Source organism: Hevea brasiliensis, chromosome 4 (assembly GCF_030052815.1).
Source record: "Hevea brasiliensis isolate MT/VB/25A 57/8 chromosome 4, ASM3005281v1, whole genome shotgun sequence".
NCBI classification, from domain to species: domain Eukaryota; kingdom Viridiplantae; phylum Streptophyta; class Magnoliopsida; order Malpighiales; family Euphorbiaceae; genus Hevea; species Hevea brasiliensis.
In genome coordinates this window covers 115,877,361-115,897,090 of record NC_079496.1, presented here as the reverse complement: position 1 = coordinate 115,897,090, position 19,730 = coordinate 115,877,361, and the positions used below count along the sequence as shown (strand labels likewise).

At 33.3% G+C, this 19,730-nt stretch overlaps 2 protein-coding genes across 3 annotated transcripts; both read left to right on the top strand.

The window, feature by feature from the left end:
• Positions 1-3,616: 3,616 nt before the first annotated feature.
• On the top strand, positions 3,617-10,530 carry LOC110653195 (uncharacterized). The gene is made up of 4 exons (XM_058146376.1): positions 3,617-3,874; positions 8,857-9,530; positions 10,143-10,203; positions 10,411-10,530. The coding sequence occupies exons 1-4, from the start codon at positions 3,617-3,619 to the stop codon at positions 10,528-10,530; spliced, it is 1,113 nt and encodes a 370-aa protein (XP_058002359.1).
• A 4,426-nt stretch (positions 10,531-14,956) lies between these two features.
• On the top strand, positions 14,957-19,495 carry LOC110657273 (replication protein A 32 kDa subunit A). Of its 2 annotated transcripts, XR_009148404.1 has the most exons (11): positions 14,957-15,193; positions 15,539-15,649; positions 15,764-15,861; positions 16,094-16,135; positions 16,264-16,341; positions 16,697-16,775; positions 16,875-16,982; positions 17,066-17,145; positions 19,084-19,152; positions 19,237-19,365; positions 19,466-19,495. XR_009148404.1 is itself a non-coding variant. In XM_058146164.1 (10 exons), exons 1-10 carry the CDS (start codon positions 14,984-14,986, stop codon positions 19,310-19,312), a joined length of 951 nt encoding a protein of 316 aa, XP_058002147.1. In that variant the 5' UTR covers positions 14,957-14,983; the 3' UTR covers positions 19,313-19,495. The 2 variants fall into 2 exon arrangements, 1 of the variants encoding a protein (XP_058002147.1); XM_058146164.1 differs by having other exon boundaries at positions 19,237-19,495.
• The last annotated feature ends 235 nt before the right edge of the window (positions 19,496-19,730 follow it).

Here is a 19,730-nt window from a genome sequence, read left to right as displayed (position 1 = left end):
AGGAATTTTTGGCAATTGTCTTTGCATTGGAAAAGTTCGGACCTTACATTATTGACTCAAAGGTGGTTATATTTTGGATCATGCGACCATCGGTATTTGCTCAGTAAAGGAGGCCAAACCAAGGCTCATTAGGTGGATTACGATGCTACAAGAGTTTGATTTGGAGATTAGAGATAAGAAGGAGGCTGAAAATGTAGTTCTTGATAATCTTAGTAGGTTGAAATTGGATGGTGAAGAATTGGATGAAATCCTATTGATGAGTTTTCTTGGATGAACAACTTTTCTCTCTTGTTGCTAAACTACCTTGGTATCTGAGACTTTGTGAATTATCTATCTTGTGGAGTTTTACCTCTAGGTATGACATGGCAACAAAGAAAAGTTCTTGCATGAAGTGAAGTTTTATAGATGGGATGATCCTTTACTCTTTAGGAGATGTTGTGATGGTCTAATTAGAAGATGTATTCTGAAGAGGAAATCCAGTATTTTGCATCATTGCCATGCTTACGATTATGGAGGACATTTTGGCATCTCTAAGGCGACTAGTAAAATTTTGCAAGCTGGTTTCTTTTGGCCAAATCTTTTTAAGGATGTGAGGAAATTTGTGTTGGATTGTGATAAATGTCAAAGGAGTGGAAATTTGTCAAAAGAGATCAAATGCCCTAAATAATATTCTTGAAGTGGAATTATTTGATGTTTGGGAATAGATTTTATGGGGCCATTCCCTCCTTCATATGGTAATAGATACATCTTAGTTGGGGTTGACTATGTGTCGAAGTGGGTGGAAGCTATTGCAACTCCAACTAATGATGCTAGAGTGGTAGTAAATTTTTGAAAAATTTGTCTTGGCGATTTGGAGCTCCTAGGGCTATAATTAGTGATGGGGTTCCCATTTTTGTAATAAGCAATTTGAGAGCTTAATGAGGAAGTATGGTGTAGTGCACAAGATAGCTACCCCATACCATCCTCAAACTTCAGGACAAGTTGAAATTTCTAACAGAGAGCTCAAGCATATTTTGGAGAAAGCGTGAACAATTCTAGGAAAGATTGGTCTATCAAACTAGATGATGCTTTATGGGCATATAGGATGCCTACAAAACCCTATAGGAACTACTCCCTTTAGGTTGGTGTATGGTAAGTCTTGTCATTTACAATGGAGCTAGAACATAGAGCATATTGGGCCATTCGGACCTTGAATTTTGATCTTAAGCAATTTGGTGAGAAAAGGTTGTTACAACTTAATGAGCTTGAGGAATTGAGGATGGATGCTTATGAAAGTGCCGTATTTACAAAGAAAGAACTAAAGTTTGGCATGATAAGCATCGAGGAAAAAGGAATTCAAAGAAGGTGATTCAGTTTTGTTGTTCAACTCAAGATTGAAATTGTTCCACTGGAAAACTCAAGTCAAGGTGGGTGGTCCATATAGAGTTTCTAAGGTTTTCCCTTATGGAGCAATAGAAATTTGGAGTGAAAAATCAGGAATTTTAAGGTCAATGGGCATAGATTGAAGCATTACATAGCGGAGACCCAATACTAGGAGCAAGCTGTTACAAGCTCTCCAATCCCTCACCTCTTTTGGTGAAATTCATGAAAAGTCGACTAAGGACTATAAATTAGCCCTCTTGGGAGGCATCCCAAGTCCTTTTATTTTGCTTTTGTTGATTTACTTTCATTTTCATTAATTTTGTTTTTATCTTAAATCTCCCCAAATTCAATTTTTGACATTGTTAAATTTTGTCTCTTGTAGATGTAATTCAATGAAGAAGAAATTTGGTGAACTATTGGGAAGTAATTCTTAACTTGACAAATTTAGTCCTTCAAAAGAATGATAAGCTTTTCTTTGCATAATCTGCGGGAGCTGCAATCTAGTTCATGCAGAGGAAAAATAAAATCTGCGACAAAAGGGGTGTCTGACCAATGACTTGTATTTTTGATGAGGTTGGATGTATATCAATGGAGAAAGGTTGGTGAAGCTGCTGAAATTGCTATCTGGTTTATGCAGAGCGAACAATAAAATCTGCGGCAGTTACATGTGTTTTTGGTGAGGTTGGGTGGGTAATTTTCTAATATTTGTGCTTATAATGATATTATGGTGGTAAGTGAGTCATTTTTGCAGTTTGAGCTTCTTTGGGTTGTAGGATTCAAAGTAGAAATGTTGAATTTTCTTGGCAAATCTTGGAGATTTCATTTCTCATTTGTGGTTTGATGCAACTTTATCTGATTTTTATGGAGTTTTATGTGCTAAATGTTGATTTGCGAATTTGAGTCAAAATGGCATAGCTCTCAAAGGTCTTTTATGTAGGATCCATTTTTACATGCTTATGTGATGCACTTTTGATGAATTTTGAATATATTGATGTGTTTTTGGTGAAAATTTCTCATGGTTTGTGCTTCATAGAATTATATTTCATCATTCAGGTATCTTTCACACTTGCAATCCATGTTCTATTGCATTCTTGATCTTGTTAAACTTGTGCATAAGCAGCTGCATAGCTTATGCAATCTGCATGACCAAAATTCTTGCCATTTTCACCTTTATTGCAAGTGCATAAGGAGAGTGCATAGCTTATGCAACCTGCATAACCTCATTTTGTCAAAATTCATATCTGTCAAAACTTGCATAAGGTGAGTGCATGACCTATGCACAATTGCATAACTTCAAATCCTTCATTTTCTCTCTGTAGAAGTTTGCATAAGGAAGGTGCATAAGCTATGCATACATAACCAAAATCCTGGCTCCAATTCGGTAGAAGGTTGCATAAGCGAGTGCATAACCTATGCATACGCATGACCAAAAACAGAAAAATCATCCTTGAGGGGTGCATAAGGAAGGTGCATAGCCTATGCACCTCTGCATAACCAAGATCTCCAAAAAAATCAATTCGTAGAAGAGTGCATAAGCGAGTGCATAGCCTATGCACTCTGCATAACAGAAACAGAAAATCCCAAAGTTGCAGAGACTGCATAAGGAATGTGCATAGCCTATGCATACGCATAACCAAAATTACGAATCCCAAAATTGCGCGAGTGCATAAGCGAGTGCATAGCTTATGCACATCTGCATGACCCAAGTTTACGAAAAACAATTATTGCGAGAGATGCATAAGGAGTGCATAACTTATGCACTCCCGCATGACTTCGCTCCTCACCATTTCAGGGTCAGAAACATGCATAAGGGCGATGCATAACCTATGCACTTGTGCATAACACTTTTACGAAATATAAATCCTTTTTGAAACACGCACAAGTTATGCATAAATCATTTTCTCCTTATGCAATCTCCTACAACCCGATTCAAATTCATTTTCAGCAAAAGCCATTCCCACCACCTCCACTTCGACTCTTGAACCCCACGACCGCCCTTCATCCTCCATTTCTTTCGGCATTCTGCCGTCTCTCTCCCATCTTCTCCAGCTCTAATCACAAAACCCTAAATCCCCTACATTTCCATCTCTTCTCCAATCGACCATGGCTTCCCCACCCCATTCCTTCGCCTCTCCTCTTGAAGTCACTCCATTGTCTTGATACATCCCCCTTCAATCCTCCACCACAAGCGACACCACCACCACCTCCATCAACCACATACAAGCGCAAAATTAGGTCCAAATCCGTGCGACCCATGCCCTCTGCTCCTCCTCTGTCCAAGCGCAAAGACCCACCCACCCCATTTTGGAACCACCTCCTAAAAACCAAAGGCTCCGGCCTCTACACCTTCTTCGATGAAGGGCAGTTTAACAACCCCATTTGTATCCAAAGCGCCTTGGCCTCTCACGATACAATTCAAAAAGACGCTTTCAAAATACTCAAGGATAGGAAAGTACAACCTACTAGGTATATATCTGCTGAAGCTCTACAATCTACGGGTTTATTTGATAATGTAGTTGCATTTCTTGTGGTATGGGTTGGATGGAATTTGTGCATAAGCAAGAGGTAGTTTATCAATTCTAGTTTTGGAGTTTATTTCTTCATTCTCTGCTACCCTCAACTTGCATGATGTAGACCATAAGCCAATTATGACATTTAGATGCTTGGGGCAACATAGAGAGCTGTCATTGGATCAATTTCATAGCATTTTTGGTTTTGCAATTGATGGGTTCTTTAGAGTACCACATACTGGAGTAGAGGTAGCCAATAAAGGCATCTGGAATCCTGCCCAATTTTGGAGAATCATAACAAATCAACCCCAAACCTTCTCTGCTGGTAGGTCCAAAACATCCCAAATCCTTGACCCTGCACTTAGGTTTATTCATAGGTTGATGTCTAGCACGATATTAGGCGAGGGACTAGTTACAGTGCGTGGGCAAATCTGAACTTTTTATGTTATGGTGTGCATTTCACAAAGTTAAGGTGTCTCCAGGTTACTTCTTTTGCGAACATGTGCTGCATATTGCCACCAAATCCATTGGTGATATTGTTTTGGGTGGACTCATCACTGTCATAGCCAAACATTTTGGCTTTAATCTGTGAGCACTCAATCCCGACTTGAGGACACTTCCTATTTTGATACTGCACACTTAACCAAAACAGGGTTCCATTTATCATATTTTGATGACACTGGCCACCCTGCAGCCGAAACTGAGCCTATTGCACAACCAGAAACCCAACCTTTCACACCAGCCCCACAGCACCCTACTACCCCTACCCCACCCCCTCAGCCTACTCAGGACACTCCAGCTACCTCTGCTCAGCCCATTCCTCCTACAGCTGAACCTACCTCATCCACAGCACCTCCTCCATTCAACACTAAAGCCTTATTCACCTACCTCGACAGGCTTAGTGATGATATCTACTTTGTGGATAGGAAGCTTGACAGTGGTCTTGATACACTAAAGGATCGTCATGAGCAACTGTTTGACCTTGTCATGGAAACCAGGGACAAACAGAAAGAACTGAAGGAAATGGTGAAGCAACTCATGATTTTCCTGGGCATGCCACCCCCACCTCCATCACCTCCTCCTGCACCATCATTTCGACGATGGCGTGCGATACCACCATTATAGCAACATCCTTGGACAAAGGAAAAACAATAGACATAGATTAGTGTTTAGTTTACTTTTGTTCAATCTTGTAGGACCTTTTCTTTGTAAATATGTTCAAACATTTATACTTTGTTTTGGATTTTGTTGATTTGCTCTGAATTAGTTTCTTTTAAATTCTGTTTCCTTTGAAGTTTTATTGAATAGCTATTACATTCGTCTTCTTTGATTTTTATTGCACTTATTGCCTTTTTGTACATATTTGCCCATACTCTGTCTATATTCCCATACTTTTACTGCTGGTTGTACATTTCCCCTTGCCAATTCCCATGCAGCAGTTTTTGTATACCCTGCACAGCTATGAATTTCCTCATGCATAACCTTTGCATAGCCTGTGCAACCCTTTCTGCTACTGTGAGCGCACGAGTTGTATTTCCCTTATGCAAGCATCTGCATAGCCTATGCCACATCTATTGCCTCTTATGCGACCTTTGCATGGCTTATGCACCTTACCTATGCACATGTTACGATGACACTTAACTCCGCATAACATGCGACTTCTTATGCATCCCTTTACCTTGAATGCTCTATACGGGTAACTCTTTCCTTTTGCTCTTAAATTTCACAATTCTGGTAATTTCTCTTTACTTTGAATTTTGATAATGCACTACTTGAGACATTGAGGACAATGTCAATTTTGAGTTTGGGGTGCACATTCATTTTGATTTTGCTTCATTTTTACATTTTGAGTATAGGAACATCTCATCACATTTCATTTACATATATTGTAAATATTTTACATATACATCCATACATATATATACATAACACATCTACACACACATTATACATCACTTAGAAATTATACAAATTGCATACAAATAGACTTCCTCCATTTAGTTCATGCATTACTCATTTTAGGAATCATGCATCATGCATTAAAATCTTTTGCCAAATCCCTTGAGTATTGAAAAGTTGCCTATGAGAGTGATTTGACTTACCTTTAGTTGGGTTTGTGGATTGAAAGTTTCCTAAGAGGTGCAAAGTTTTGAAGTGTCTATCTCTTGCCTATATCTTCTTAGCCAAAAAGCCACCCAAATAGTAATATGGAGAAGGAATTGTTAATAAGGAATTAAAGGATATAAGGTAGTCAAATGATGTCTCACCAATCCTAGAACAAATTTTCTAAACCTTTCAAGGCGAAATACCAGCTTGTACTTGAAAGAGAGATGATTAGGCATTCATTGATTTAAACCTTCTCATTTTAAACCTTTGGCCCTTTTCCTAATTAAAATTGACCCTTGCAAACCCCTTTGAGCCTTTTTACCTCTAATTTTTCTTGAAATCCTTATTGTTACCTAGCCAATGAACCAAACACTCCAACCCTTTTCATGAGAATAATTATTTACAATATTAGGTACATAAAAAAAAAAAAAAAAAAAAAAAAAAAAAAAAGAGAAAAAAATAAAAAAAAAATAAAAAAAAAGGGAGAAGAAATACTTGTCACCTTGTAAAAGTGCTAGTATATGTGCTTTTCACTATTGCCATTCAAAATGAAAGAAATCCACCCAAAGTATCAAAAGAAATGAGTTTGGGGGTGGCAATTTTAGGGACAATCATCAAAAGAAAATACAAAATACAAGTTAAAGTATCAAAATGTCCCTCCATTTTATGTGTTTTGTAAACTATGCTAGCACTTGACAGTCCTCATTGTGTATTCTTCTCTCCCATATAAAAAATATATATATATATAATAAAGTGTACCTTATGTTTCAAAATTGAAAATATTCTCATGCTTTGAATCCTTTTTACCTATCTTTCTTCTTAGTCTCATTTTGAACCCCATGGCCCCACTACATCCCTAAAAAGACCTTTGATCTCTTGATAGTACTTGCTACATTAGTGGAGATAGGAGTAGGGAATTTGCCTATGGGATTGGAAAACTATTCATCTATTCATTCAATTCTATCATTCCATGTTGAGATACTTTGGTTATCAATTGTCCTAGAATTCCTTTTGAGCATGACTCTCTCTTTTGACTAGTTGGTTTGGGGATTTGAATGATAATTGACTTGATGGCTAAGCGGTGAAAGCTTGGATAAGCATTAAATTCTTTGCATTTTGAAGGATGGGTATATGGATTGTTGGTATGGCTAAAGGTGTGTTAAGTTACCTTAATGAGTGATTTTCATAACTCTTTGGATAAGGCACCCCTAAAAACTTTGCATCACATTTTAAAGTTTGCTTGAGGACAAGCAAAAGCTTGAGTTTGGGGGTATTTGATGCACATATTTTGCATAGTCATTTAGGTCTAATTTCACAATCATTTTATTTGGTTATTAGTCATTTTTAGCTAATTTCATTAGTTATTTAGTTAGTTTTCCATAATTGTCAACTTTGGATTAATTTGTAATTTTTGCTTTGTATTGTAGGAAAAAATGGTGTTTTTGAAGGACTAAAGAGAATTTTGCCATTGAGGAGTGTCTTCTCTGACAAAAGATGCCAAAAACAAGTTTTCAAGCTGAAATATGCATTGTGGCTGTGCATAACTTGCCGCATAAGCTATGCGATTCTGCATAAGGAGGAAGAACACTATTCGAACCAGCGAAATGTGCATAAGGAGGCACGGCTTATGCACATTCTCACCTCCCTTATGCGATTCACGAAATTGTGCATAACCTATGCACCAAGTCATGCGACTTCGCATAAGTAACGAGAATCGGTAGAAATGTGCATAAGGGTGCATAACTTATGCGATCCACTTATCTGATCCCAAAAGAGCTCATTAATGGTGTGAAGATTCCTTAATGTATTCCTCCTAGAACATACTATTTTAGGGCTCCATGTCAGAAAAATGATATAAATAGTCCCATTTTCTCATTTTAGAAGGAGGAGGCAAGGAGCAAAGGAAGAAAGGAGGAGGCTAAGCAGAATTTGAGGAGTCATTTCACCTTCCACACCATTTTCAACTAAGATTTGCAGATTTCTTTCTTTCTTTACACTTTTCTACACTTCTAGTGTTTAATTACTTACTTCTTAGCCTAGATTAAAGCTTTATTTCCATTTAAACTCATCATATCTTGTAAGCATTATGGATAGTGAGTAGTTTACTTTTGATTATGGAGTAAGGGTTGTAATATTTGGGATATTTTGTGGATTTTGATTGGGTAATCTATATTTTGTGGTCTTAATGAGTTTTATTCATTTCTTGTATGCTTAATGACATGCTTAATGTAGGATCCCATTGAGTAATGTTCTTAATCCATGGTTGAAGCACCGAAAGGAGAAGGCCTTGTGATAGATAATCAGGAAGTGGACTTAATTAACTTAGACCTAGAAATAGGCTAAGGATTAAGAGGATTCATAGATTAATTAAAGAACTTAATGGGTCTTAATTAATTCTAACTCCACGAAAGTAGGATTAGTTTGATTAAGGCACTCTTTGTCTCACTCGAAAGGGAATTCAAAGGATTTAAGAATTAATCTCCTTAAAACCCATTAGTTTCACAAGATTGGATAACCAATTTAAAATCCCAAAATAGCTCGAATATGAAATCCGAACTCGGAATCGCTTTTTAACATTGTTAATTTCTAATCGAATTTAATCATTCGCCAATTTAAATATTGCCATATTTGAACTTGCTTATTTCTATTTGATGCAATTTTAGTTTAATTAATACATTGTTGAATAGAATATTAATTTTGCACAATTAGATTTCACACTCCATTACCCATTAATTCATCATTTTAATCTCATAAATACTTCAATTTAGTCAACTTTTATATCGAAAATTCAATCATTAACACAACTCCTCGTGGGATCGATATTTTTCTATACTACTTGTACGACCCGTGCACTTGCGGTTGGGACGCATCATGCAAGCGAAGAAAACTTCAGAAAAAGTCTGCTATAGTATTCCCAGTTGAGCCAGAAACTGATGAAGCACCCACTAACACATTCAAGAGTGGTCATATAAAGACAGATATTGTTTCTGGAATTGATGATAGCGTTGAATCTTCTATCATTTCTGGTGAAAAATGCGAGGAAGGCATTGGCAGCGAATGCCACAGTGATGAGTTGGTGATAGGTGAAGACATCCAAATAAGAGAACTATGCATTTCTGTTCTCAGAAGTCATGGGCTGCTTGTGGGAGATTGGTGTAAGAGTGCAAGTGTTCCCACTAAAATTGTAAGAAATAATAAGGGGAGCGACAGTTTCCAATCCTGTGAGCTATGCGTTAATTTAGATAATACACTAAATATGTTGCTTTGTGATCATTGTGAAAAGGCATTTCATGCACCTTGCTGCAATCCAAAGACAAAGATGTCACCCACTGACGAATGGTTTTGTCAATCTTGTTCAAAGCTAGCTGGCAAAGTTTCACTAGAGGCTTCCTTTATGAAATCACAAAGCATCAGTTGTTGCAATGGAATTCCTGAATTTAAGTGGGGTCCAATAGCGCTCATGTTAAAATACCCTGAGCCATATACATCTCGTCCTAGAATTGGTGGTTGTTTTCAAGCAACAGTTCCTGAATGGTCTGATCAAATGTCCAAGTAAGCTTTATCTATGTTGCCCAACTTAGATTTGTTGTTTGTCTAAAATTTCCCATTTATTCATTTGTTCCTTTTTGAAAGTTCCTTTCTTTGCATGATTGGTTGCATACCTATGGCTGATGTACTGCTTTTTTTTAGTAAAATCTTTAAGCCTACAGATGGTATTATTAGTGATCAATTGAGATAAAAAAAATTTGAAGACAAGCTTTATATGAAGGTAGCAGTTCATCATTTTTTCCGAACGACCGATTGATCAGGTTTTTGTGTCATTGAAAAGACAAAACTTTGTTAGATATAGGAGCCAAAATTATGATTGACTCTAGGGCATTGGATCTAGGAACTTACTTCAAACCAATGGAGATCTTGGATGGTTAAAGCTCAATGAAGACTTTGTCCAACGTTAAAATAACTTAGAAAATGTACTGCTGCTTAAGATTCTTAGTTTGCTTATAATGGAGATTGCCACTAAAAGAATATTTTATGCGGCAAAATTTCCAAGTTAGTTATGGCCATGTTTCTTACCTTCCTTTAACACTTGCTTCAAATTTCTTATTTGGGGAAATGAGCAGAGGATGTATGTCGTCTCATCTTTTTAAATTTATGTTCCTGCAGGGATTTTGATTCCATTGGTGAGCCACTGGAACTGGATCCAGCAGAGATTGTTGGCTTACATGTAAGGGATCTGTTTAAAGTTTAAACATGGTTTAGTAGTGTTTTTCTTTCTTTTTTCGCCAACAAAGATGAAGAAAGTGTGTGTTCCTAGTCTTTTCTATTGTGTGTGCTCGGGGCGCAATATTATTATTATTATTATTTTTTTTTTTGGGGGTTGTTGTGGGGTTGGATTATTGAGCCTTGCAGTGAAAATTATTCATTGTCTCAGGGATGCCCTGCGGACAAGTATCTGGGTGCTATTAGTAATTGGCTCCAATGTCAAGAAGTCTTATATGATGGTACAGGAGAATATGCAGAAGGAACCATATGTGGGAAATGGCATCGGTAATTTCTTGAAACAGATATCTATGTATTACGTTACCATTCATGTTTTTGCGTGAAAGTTCCTAATTCCTACGAGGTTTAAGATTGTGGCTATACAGCCACTTAGATAAGGTTTACTGAATTGGCGTAGGGAATAATCAAGTTTTAGACCACCTTTTTGTCTGATTTATTTCATCAATTAATGTCTCTAGAGATGTCATGTTTTTTTACTCCAGTCTATTAAGCTTACATTGAAGTTGATGAGGTTACACGGCACCACTTTCCGAAGTCCAAACTCATGATTGGGATTGTTCTTGCTCTGTTCTTTTGGATCCATCCAATTCGGACTGCGCTGTTCCTCAGGTGAACACTTCTTATTCTTTCGCTCTCTTTATTATTGTATACAAAGATTTTTCAATGTTATCCAATGATAATGAATATTCATGCAGTTTCTTTTGTTTTTCCAGGAGTTGGAAACAAGTGAAGTTTTATTTCAATTGAAGTATATAGAGCAGGTGTGCCCTTGTTTTATGATTCATATTAAGTAATGCAATATGTTAAGGAGAAAGTAAATGTGGATTTGCTGCTTTCTAAGTTGCATTAATTAAGTCTTCCCATTCCCTTTGGTTTAAGTGATTGTGAAAGTATTTTATGAGCATTGAATTGTCAAAAACTCATTATGGGATAGCTGGTCTTCTGTTGCGTTGGTTAATCCTGTGAACTTTGAAATTTGATCCTCTGCTCCTATTTCAATGTTGGAACCTCCAAGTACTCAATATTTTTCTTTCAATGATAGACATACACTTTTCGAGAGTGCTTTTGGACTCTTTACCTGATTTCTTGAGGAATGATCACCAACTAAATTGTACCTTTTTACAGATCATGCTGAAAAGTTATGGAGGCTTGAATATAAACGTGTTTATTCAGCAGAAATTAGGATTTCCAAATCTGATACATTTAGAACTTGCTTTTCTCTTCCTTAATTTGTGGTTTCTCTTAAAGAATTTGGGTTTTGGAGTTTGGAGGGGATGTCTACCACCGTAGTGTAGCCTTGTTATTGGACCAAAAGGGAAGGAGGAAGTTTGTAGCTTGCTTCCCATTCTGTGGCATATAGCTATAGGAACATTTATGAGGTCATGATTCCTAATCCTACGTCACACAATGTCTTTTGATTACAGTGATAACCTAGGTGTAAAATGGTCACTGCATTATTTAATTTTTGGAACTGAAGTGTTAGCGTTACTCTTAAATCTTAATGAATGAACATGTTGACTAGTATTGCTACATACATGATTAAATTCTCCTTTGCTTTTGATCTTTTCTGGATTAGAATATTGAGCCTGGAATTAAAAATTCTTTAGCTTGATTTTCAGACCTCACTATTTGCTTTTACCAGTTTTTTTTTTTTTATTGTCATATTTTTTAATGTTGCATCTGCCACAAATAATTACTGTGCAGCTGAAATCTCGCCTTGCGACTAAAAAGATTGATTTTCGTGGTTAGAAAATGGTGGTGATATTTCAACACTCTTGTAAGCATACATACATACCGTTGGCAACTAAGGCATAAATCAGAAGGTTCCTCTAATAACCAATCATTATGTTTGTCCAATTTTCATACACCATCAAAGTTTCCGTTCTTCCCTACAATGGACAAGTTTTGGCATTTGTTATTTATCAGTTTGTGTGGAGAATTTTCAAGTATAATCGATGTTGTAACATGTAATTTTTTCGATAATTTTCTGTACACCATTGGCCTCATTTCTGGTCCAAACAACTGGGATGTCGAGCCCTGTTCTACATGGCTAAGTGGAGATTTTGCCCCCTGACCAAAGCTGGTGAAACTCAATCTGGAAGCCAAGCGACGACTACGAGGTATAGCATTTTGCTCATCCACACGAATTTATTCCCTGGTTTTCCTTCGCTGGTTAGCTTCAGAATTTCTTTCTGGAAAAATGCACCAAAAGAATAATTTGAAGTTATACATTGCATACGTGCTTTTTCAGTATTGGTTTATACACCATCACACTGGTAGATTTTCCTTTTTCTTGCGTTATCCATTTATTTTACGTTGCCACGATTACATTTTGAACTAATAAATTAATTAAATCCCAAAAGTGCCTTTTTTTTTTTAATATCTTTTTGCACGTTTGAGATTAGTTCGGAAGTTTTTTCTTTTTTAGTAAAAAAAAATATTGTTTTAAATAATATGAATATAAAAATTTTAATGGATTTGTTTGAAAGGTAAAAAAAAAAAGGGTAAAATGGAATTGAAATTGTTTGTAATTATTGAAATTCTTAATTAATCAAATAAAAATACAGTATTAATTTGATTCAAATGAGTTATAAGATAGAATTTATTTCAAGTAAATTATAATTTATTTGAAAATAATTTTTATATTTGATATGATATAATTTAAAAAATAAAATTTAATTAAATATCATATAATTCATATTTAATATAATTCAATAATTTAAATTCATTTATTTTACTTTTTTAAAATTATTTTTAATAATAAAATAGAAAAAAGTTCATCCGAAAATACATATGAACCAATTGTTAGGTTAACAAAACATAAAATAAATTCAAGCTCTCATAATACTTATGTTATTTTTAATAACATTTAATACTATAAGTATTATTATCATTTAAATTCATAGAAATAATAACATTAAAGAATTTCTGAAAATGAAAGTAAGATATTTGAAATAACATAACTCATAAAATTTTAATATATTATAATTGATTATTAGAAGTCTATGCCTTTTTTTATGCTTATCAGGTTCAATATTAGAACATTCAAAATTAATACAAATTAACAAATCCTATCTCAAATTACAATCTAAATAATGAATACTGATAAATAAGATAAAGCAATTTTGCATAGAAAACCACGTAGTTATTAATAAAAATAATTAAACAAGTTTCATGAAATTTTTACAAGTCAAGATATGAATATTTTAGAATTAACTAACGTTATTTATTTTCTTAGAAAAAAAGAAATTAACTCAACTCAACTAAGCTTTTATCTCAAAAATTTATGATCGGCTATATAAATTTCCTTTCTCTACTCTAAATGATTTTGGGTTAAATTTTTAAAAATATATAATACTTCTAGATTATATTGTACTATTCTTTTTAAGTTAATTTAGATCTATCTCTTTTTTTCTTTCTATACCTAATGTATTTTACTTGTTTAATTGAAACTTTCGTAAACCAACCATTTAGGGTTCTCTTGGTTCAAGTTTTGATTAAATTCAACAGCTACATTTACAATTTTAAAATTTTGATTTTGGCTGGTCCATAGCATAATCTATCAGTTTCGGTCTAATTAAGTAAAACTCTTCTAGATGTGATGATTAATAAAATTAGGATAATAATTAGCGTCACGGTACACATCTTTAATCTGAATACTTCAGTCTTTTTTCAAAAAGCGAGCAAATAAAGAAGATGATAAACGAAACTCTATGGCTTAAATCACAAACACCCTCAAAATTTGAATGTCAAATCATCTAATTGTCGATCTTAACCATTCTACAGCGAAAAGTCAATGACTTGGACAATTTCTAAATCTTTATGAATCCTTTACCTTTTGGATCCTTAATTGTGCAAGAGAATTAAAGAGAAATTAAAGAAGAGAAATAATGAAAAAATTAAAAAAATTAAAAATTTATTTTTTTTATTATTTGGATACATTGCTAAAATAGCTGAAAATAATTTATGATTTTATTATTATATAATGTTAAGAGTGTATAAGTAATTTTAATATAAATAGTACCTAATTCTTTTTATTTTTTTTCATTTCACTTTAAATTGAAAAGAAATATTTTGAATTTATGAAGAGAAATTGAAAATTTTAATTTTCTTTCATTTCTCTTCATTTATTTTCATTTCTTTTCTCTGTTTATTATCCATAATTACATTTTTTTTTTCTCCATTTCTCTCAATTTAAACAAAGGATTAGAGTTCTATACTCAAAATGAGCGAGAAATAAAAATAATATCATTATAATTATTTTATAAAATGTATTTATATTAATACTTTATTTCTTTCCACATTTAAAAAAATAGATAAATAAAAAAATATTTTTCTATTTAATGTAAAAAAATTAAGTCAAGTAAAATGACTTTCTTCTTTTTTTTTTTAGATAAGAAAGTCATTTTTTATTTTTTTAATTTTAATAGTTTTATTAAAATATGATAATATTTATACATATATATAATTAATTTAATATTATAATTAAAAAAAAAATATTTTCATTTTTTTAAAAGTATAAATTATTTTGAAAAAAAAAAGCCTAAATTTTAAAACATAATGGAGCTTGTAAAATTGAAATTTATAATGTTTGATTTTTTAAAATAGAAATTTATAATTTTTTTTTATCAAACATCTAAAATGAGGAATTAAATTCAACAAAATCTGATGGAATTCATTTCCAAAATGACGCGCGGGGAAGAAGCGGGAAAAGTAAAACCAAAATGGCGGGAAACTTGTCCGATACAGTCCTCAATTCCTCACAACTCGCTCCCGTCTTCCTTTTTGAATATTATTTCCCTCTAATTTTTGATTCTAGGGTTTCCGAGATGTTTTCCAGCACCCAATTCGATGTCACTTCCGCCTTCTCCGGCGGTGGATTTATGCCCTCCCAGTCAACTCAGCTCACCGATTCGGCTCCATCTCCTGCGAAAGTAAGTCATAGGACCTCTATAGCCGTCTTTACAATTCTTATTCTCTGTTTGGCTGGTCAGAAAGTTTAGGAAAACTAAAAAAAAAGGAGCAAAACAAACCAAATCTATAGATGAAGAAGTAATGCTCTACTGTTGGCTTATCAGATTTAGGGGAGATAAAATAATAGTAGAAGAAAAAGAAAAGAAAGGCTCACTCCAGTCAAAAAACTGCTGTCTTCTTTATTTGAAATGGAAGATCTATTTGTCTATTTGTGCTTTCAGATTGATTCATTACTTCTTTTCTTGGCCTTCGATAGGGGTTTTATTTTCTAGGTTCCTTTTCTAATCGATTTTGTTTGGCTCCAGAGTCGCGATTCCCAGGGTTTGGTTCCGGCGACAGTGAAGCAGATAAGTCAAGCTTCTCACTCTGGTGATGAGAAATCAAGTTTTGTGATCGATGGCGTGGATGTTACTAATGTATGAATTTTCAGATATTCTCATTATTTTTTTTTATTCTAAATGAAAACAACCTCTGTTTTCCTTTTCAAGGAAGATTTTTTGAGGAGTATTTTTCACTTCATGTTGATCTAGGTTACGGTGGTTGGAATGGTGTTTGATAAAGCCGAAAAGGTTACCGATGTTGGTTTCATTGTGGACGATGGAACAGGCCGAATTGGTTGTAGAAGATGGTATTATGTGTTTCTGTGATTCTATCTATTAATAGAAGATTGTTATCAAATTTGGGCTTTTAATACCTCCCACCTTCTCTATCGCCCCGTGGATTGCTTTTTAGAATTTAAGCCAACTCAAATGTTGAGGACAAAGAATATATAAAACTGAAAAATTCCAGTAGTAATTTAGATCTTGGCTCTGTTCTATGTTTTTGAAATATAATTTTAACACGTTTAATACTTTGAACAGGGTGAATGAGAATTTTGACACAACCGAAATGCAGAATATACAGTGAGTCTTCTTTCTCACTTCCCTTGGTGAACTGTTTGGACTGACAAATTTATGCCTTATTTTTACTAATAAAAAGGTCTATAACATTGAGATATTTTGGATTTTTACTGCAATCCACTCTGTAATAGAGACGGGATGTACGTTCGCATTAATGGGCACTTGAGAAGTTTCCACGGTGTAAGGCAGTTGCTTGCTTTCTCTGTGAGGTATGAGCTTAAAAAATTCTCTATTTTGTATCATTATTGCATGCCTATTTATCACTTGCTTTCTCTTTAATAGTGTATATCATAAATTATCGCATCAGGGGCAGTATTTTTAAGCATTGTGTATTTCATACAAAACTCATCATGCTTAAGATTTGGAGAGAGACTTTTTATATACATGTATGTGTGCAAACCAGATATGACTTCTGGAATTGATAGGACCAACACTCCAACACATGATTATGTGATTTGGATGTGTATACTTTTAAAACGCAATTGGCTTCCATTTCTCTTGCTTGTACTTTGCATTTAAGCATGTGTAAGTTTTCTATGGCTTCGGATTTGCTGTGCTTTGCAGGCCTGTGACAAACTTTGATGAGGTTACTTTCCACTTCATTGATTGCATACACACCCATCTGCAGAATTCCAAATTGCAGGTACTGATCATTTAGAGCTGGTAAATGTGTTCACTAATTGAAAATCGGATTATGAGCATATGTTATATTTTGGTATTGATTGATTGTGTTTTGCACTAGTTGAAGCTGCAAGGAGGTGCCTCAATTCAGTCTCACATGGTTGAATCATCTGTGAACACACCTGTGCGCAGTGGATCAAATGGAAATCAGACATCCACATCTATCCAAGTATGAGACTACTGGGCAAAGTTTATTTTCCATTTCCCTTCTTTCTATGTGTTTGGCATTACAATCTTATTCTGTTTCCTCAGTTATCCAAGCAATATAGCGTCGATGGACTAAAGGACTGTGATCAGCTAGTTCTTGAATATTTGCAACAATCTTCAAGCATGTGAGTTTTGCATAAAATAATTATCTTTCACATTAATGCATCTCTCTTTCAAGTTCAACAATGGCTGTTTTGCCTTGTGGTTTGTGAGGTAAATTGAGTAGAAATATTATTAGTGGTGTATTCTAGGAAGATGAAATTATATTTATTGTAGAATTAGGAAATTTGGATTTATATTGATTAGAAATTCTATTATTAATTAGAAATGTTTATGGAGTTCTATTGGAAAGTGAGTATTTTATTTTATTTAGGAAATTAAGTTAATTTGGAAATTTTCTAATCCTAATATTAGTAGGATTAGTTATTTTACTATAAATATATCTTTTAAATATTTTATTTAGAAAGTTTATTATTATAATAGGATAATTAATTTAAATTTATTTTTCTTCTTAGAATTTGTATCTCTTAATCATTTGGTTTGTTATTATTTTACATCAATTAGTCTAAGTGCCTGTTTTACATTGCATTTAGAAGTCCAAAATTATTTTTTTTTAATAAAAGTACTATTTTAAATACTGTTGAAAAAAATTATTTTATTATTTTAGTGTTTTTATAATTAAAATTTGTTAAATTTAATTTAAATTATTTTTTAATGATCTCTAGCTAGTATATTTCAAAAAATAATTTTTTTAACTGCAATTTCAATAACAATGTTAAACAGGCCTAAGAACCTTTGACAAAGTTGTTGATGCACAAAATTCTATTCTTGTTTCTTTGTAAGATGGCTTGTATACAAGTAAGTTAATATATAGGTTTCAATGCCTGTTTCTTTTAATAAGTTTGGTGTCAAACCGTAGGTGTCCTCCATCTTAAATTATTATTTCATTTCAATTATTTATTTTTAATTTATCATAATAAAATTTTTTAATTTTATTTTAAAAAATTCATTAGAAAATAAAAATTATTTTATTCCTTTTTTCAAAAAAAAATCATTTTACCTCTTTTCTTTTCTTCTTTTTTTCTCTCATGATCAAATTAATTGACAAAAATTTTAACAATAAAATAATTATTTACTAAATTATTTATGAATTTATATTTTTCTATTTGTTATTTTTTTGTTAATTTAAATTTTAGTAAACTTTATTTGAGCTCATAATAAATAATTTTATTTAAACATTTAATTTGAAAATACTATTTGCTAAAATTTAATTTCTATTAAATAATTTAATTCAAGGGCCAACTCTAAAATAATTAAATTCAAGCCTTAATTTAATTAGGTTATAATTTTAGTTTATTTTAAAACATAAAATAAAATAATTTTTAAACATCAATGGCAGTTTCGTAATTAAACTATAATGACATTCCATAAGTAATTTTGATTATGGTTTCTAGTTTTCACTCCATGAGCATGTAGTTAAGCCAAAATAAACTAATATCAAATAAAAAATTAATAAATAATTTTAATTAATAAATTTAATAAATATTAATTTTATAAAAATAAAATAATTTTATTAGTGAATAAATATCCATTAATTTAACTATTAGAAATTAAAATGTGTGATAAAGCGAAAGAAAAGGAAAAGAGGATAATATAGTGATTTTCTTTTTTGAAAAAGATAAAAATAATATATTTATTATTTTTTACTTTGTAATCTATTATTGCAAGTTTAAGAAACTTTGTAAAATAAAATTAATGTTTGATTTGAGAGATTTATTTTAGTGATTGAAACAGAATAATCACTTAAATTAATGGAGGTGCAATTAACTCAATTCATTCATAATACCGCACTTGACTCATGGGCAGGAGAGATTGTATTTGTGGACTGCATTGATGGAGTTATTTTCTGTGCTGCAGCGTTTTAAATTTGTTACTTCTAACTCTTCGTACTTTATTATGGTGCTAACCGATTTTCTGAACGTTCGTTGCAATTCTTTTTTTCACTTGACTTAAGTCACTTGCCATATGTGTACCAAACTTTCGGAATTTTGTTCTGTTCACAGGGGGCAAGAAAAAGGCACACACATCGATGAACTTTGCCAGCAGCTAAGGCTTCCCATGGAGAAGATAAAGTATTCTCTCTCTCTACTTGCCTCTTCCTCCAACTATTGTCATTAAGTAATTTCTTGTACTATCTACTGTGTTGTGTTTGCCAGGGGATCTATTAGGTCACTTGAAGATGAAGGCCTGATTTACTCTACAATCGATGAATTTCACTACAAAGCAACCTGACAAATTTGTTAAATTGTTGCCTGGGATATGACTGCTTCTGGTGACATGATTATGTAATGAATAGTACTTGCTGTTGGAGACTAGTGAAAAATTGTAGATATTTATCAGATCCCTGAACTAAAGCACATGTTATGCATTGTTTTGTCCTTTCAGATCATGGAATTGACAGTCCAAAGTTCAACATTTTGCGTGTTCACGTTGCTTATACTGTTAGCGTGCTAAATCATGGAAGTGGTCCACATTTATTTGTGGAGATGACTCGCAGTAGGAATTTGGCTCGACTGTTCTCTTCTTTTTCCATATTTGAGCAGAGGGTAAATTGCTTAATTTCGGAATTTCATTTTAACCATTGAGATGTTTTGCTTTCAGCTTAATTCATGATTAGTTTAGGCTCGATTAAGTTAGCATGTTCAACTAT

Coding starts and splice junctions, on each gene's coding strand:
- LOC110657273 (XM_058146164.1), top strand. CDS start 14,984: ATGGCGGGAAACTTGTCCGATACAGTCCTCAATTCCTCACAACTCGCT. Junction 15,862..16,093: donor CGAATTGGTTGTAGAAGATG/GTATTATGTGTT, acceptor TACTTTGAACAG/GGTGAATGAGAATTTTGACA. Junction 16,342..16,696: donor TTGCTTGCTTTCTCTGTGAG/GTATGAGCTTAA, acceptor TGTGCTTTGCAG/GCCTGTGACAAACTTTGATG.
- LOC110653195 (XM_058146376.1), top strand. CDS start 3,617: ATGCCCTCTGCTCCTCCTCTGTCCAAGCGCAAAGACCCACCCACCCCA. Junction 9,531..10,142: donor TGGTCTGATCAAATGTCCAA/GTAAGCTTTATC, acceptor ATGTTCCTGCAG/GGATTTTGATTCCATTGGTG. Junction 10,204..10,410: donor CAGAGATTGTTGGCTTACAT/GTAAGGGATCTG, acceptor TCATTGTCTCAG/GGATGCCCTGCGGACAAGTA.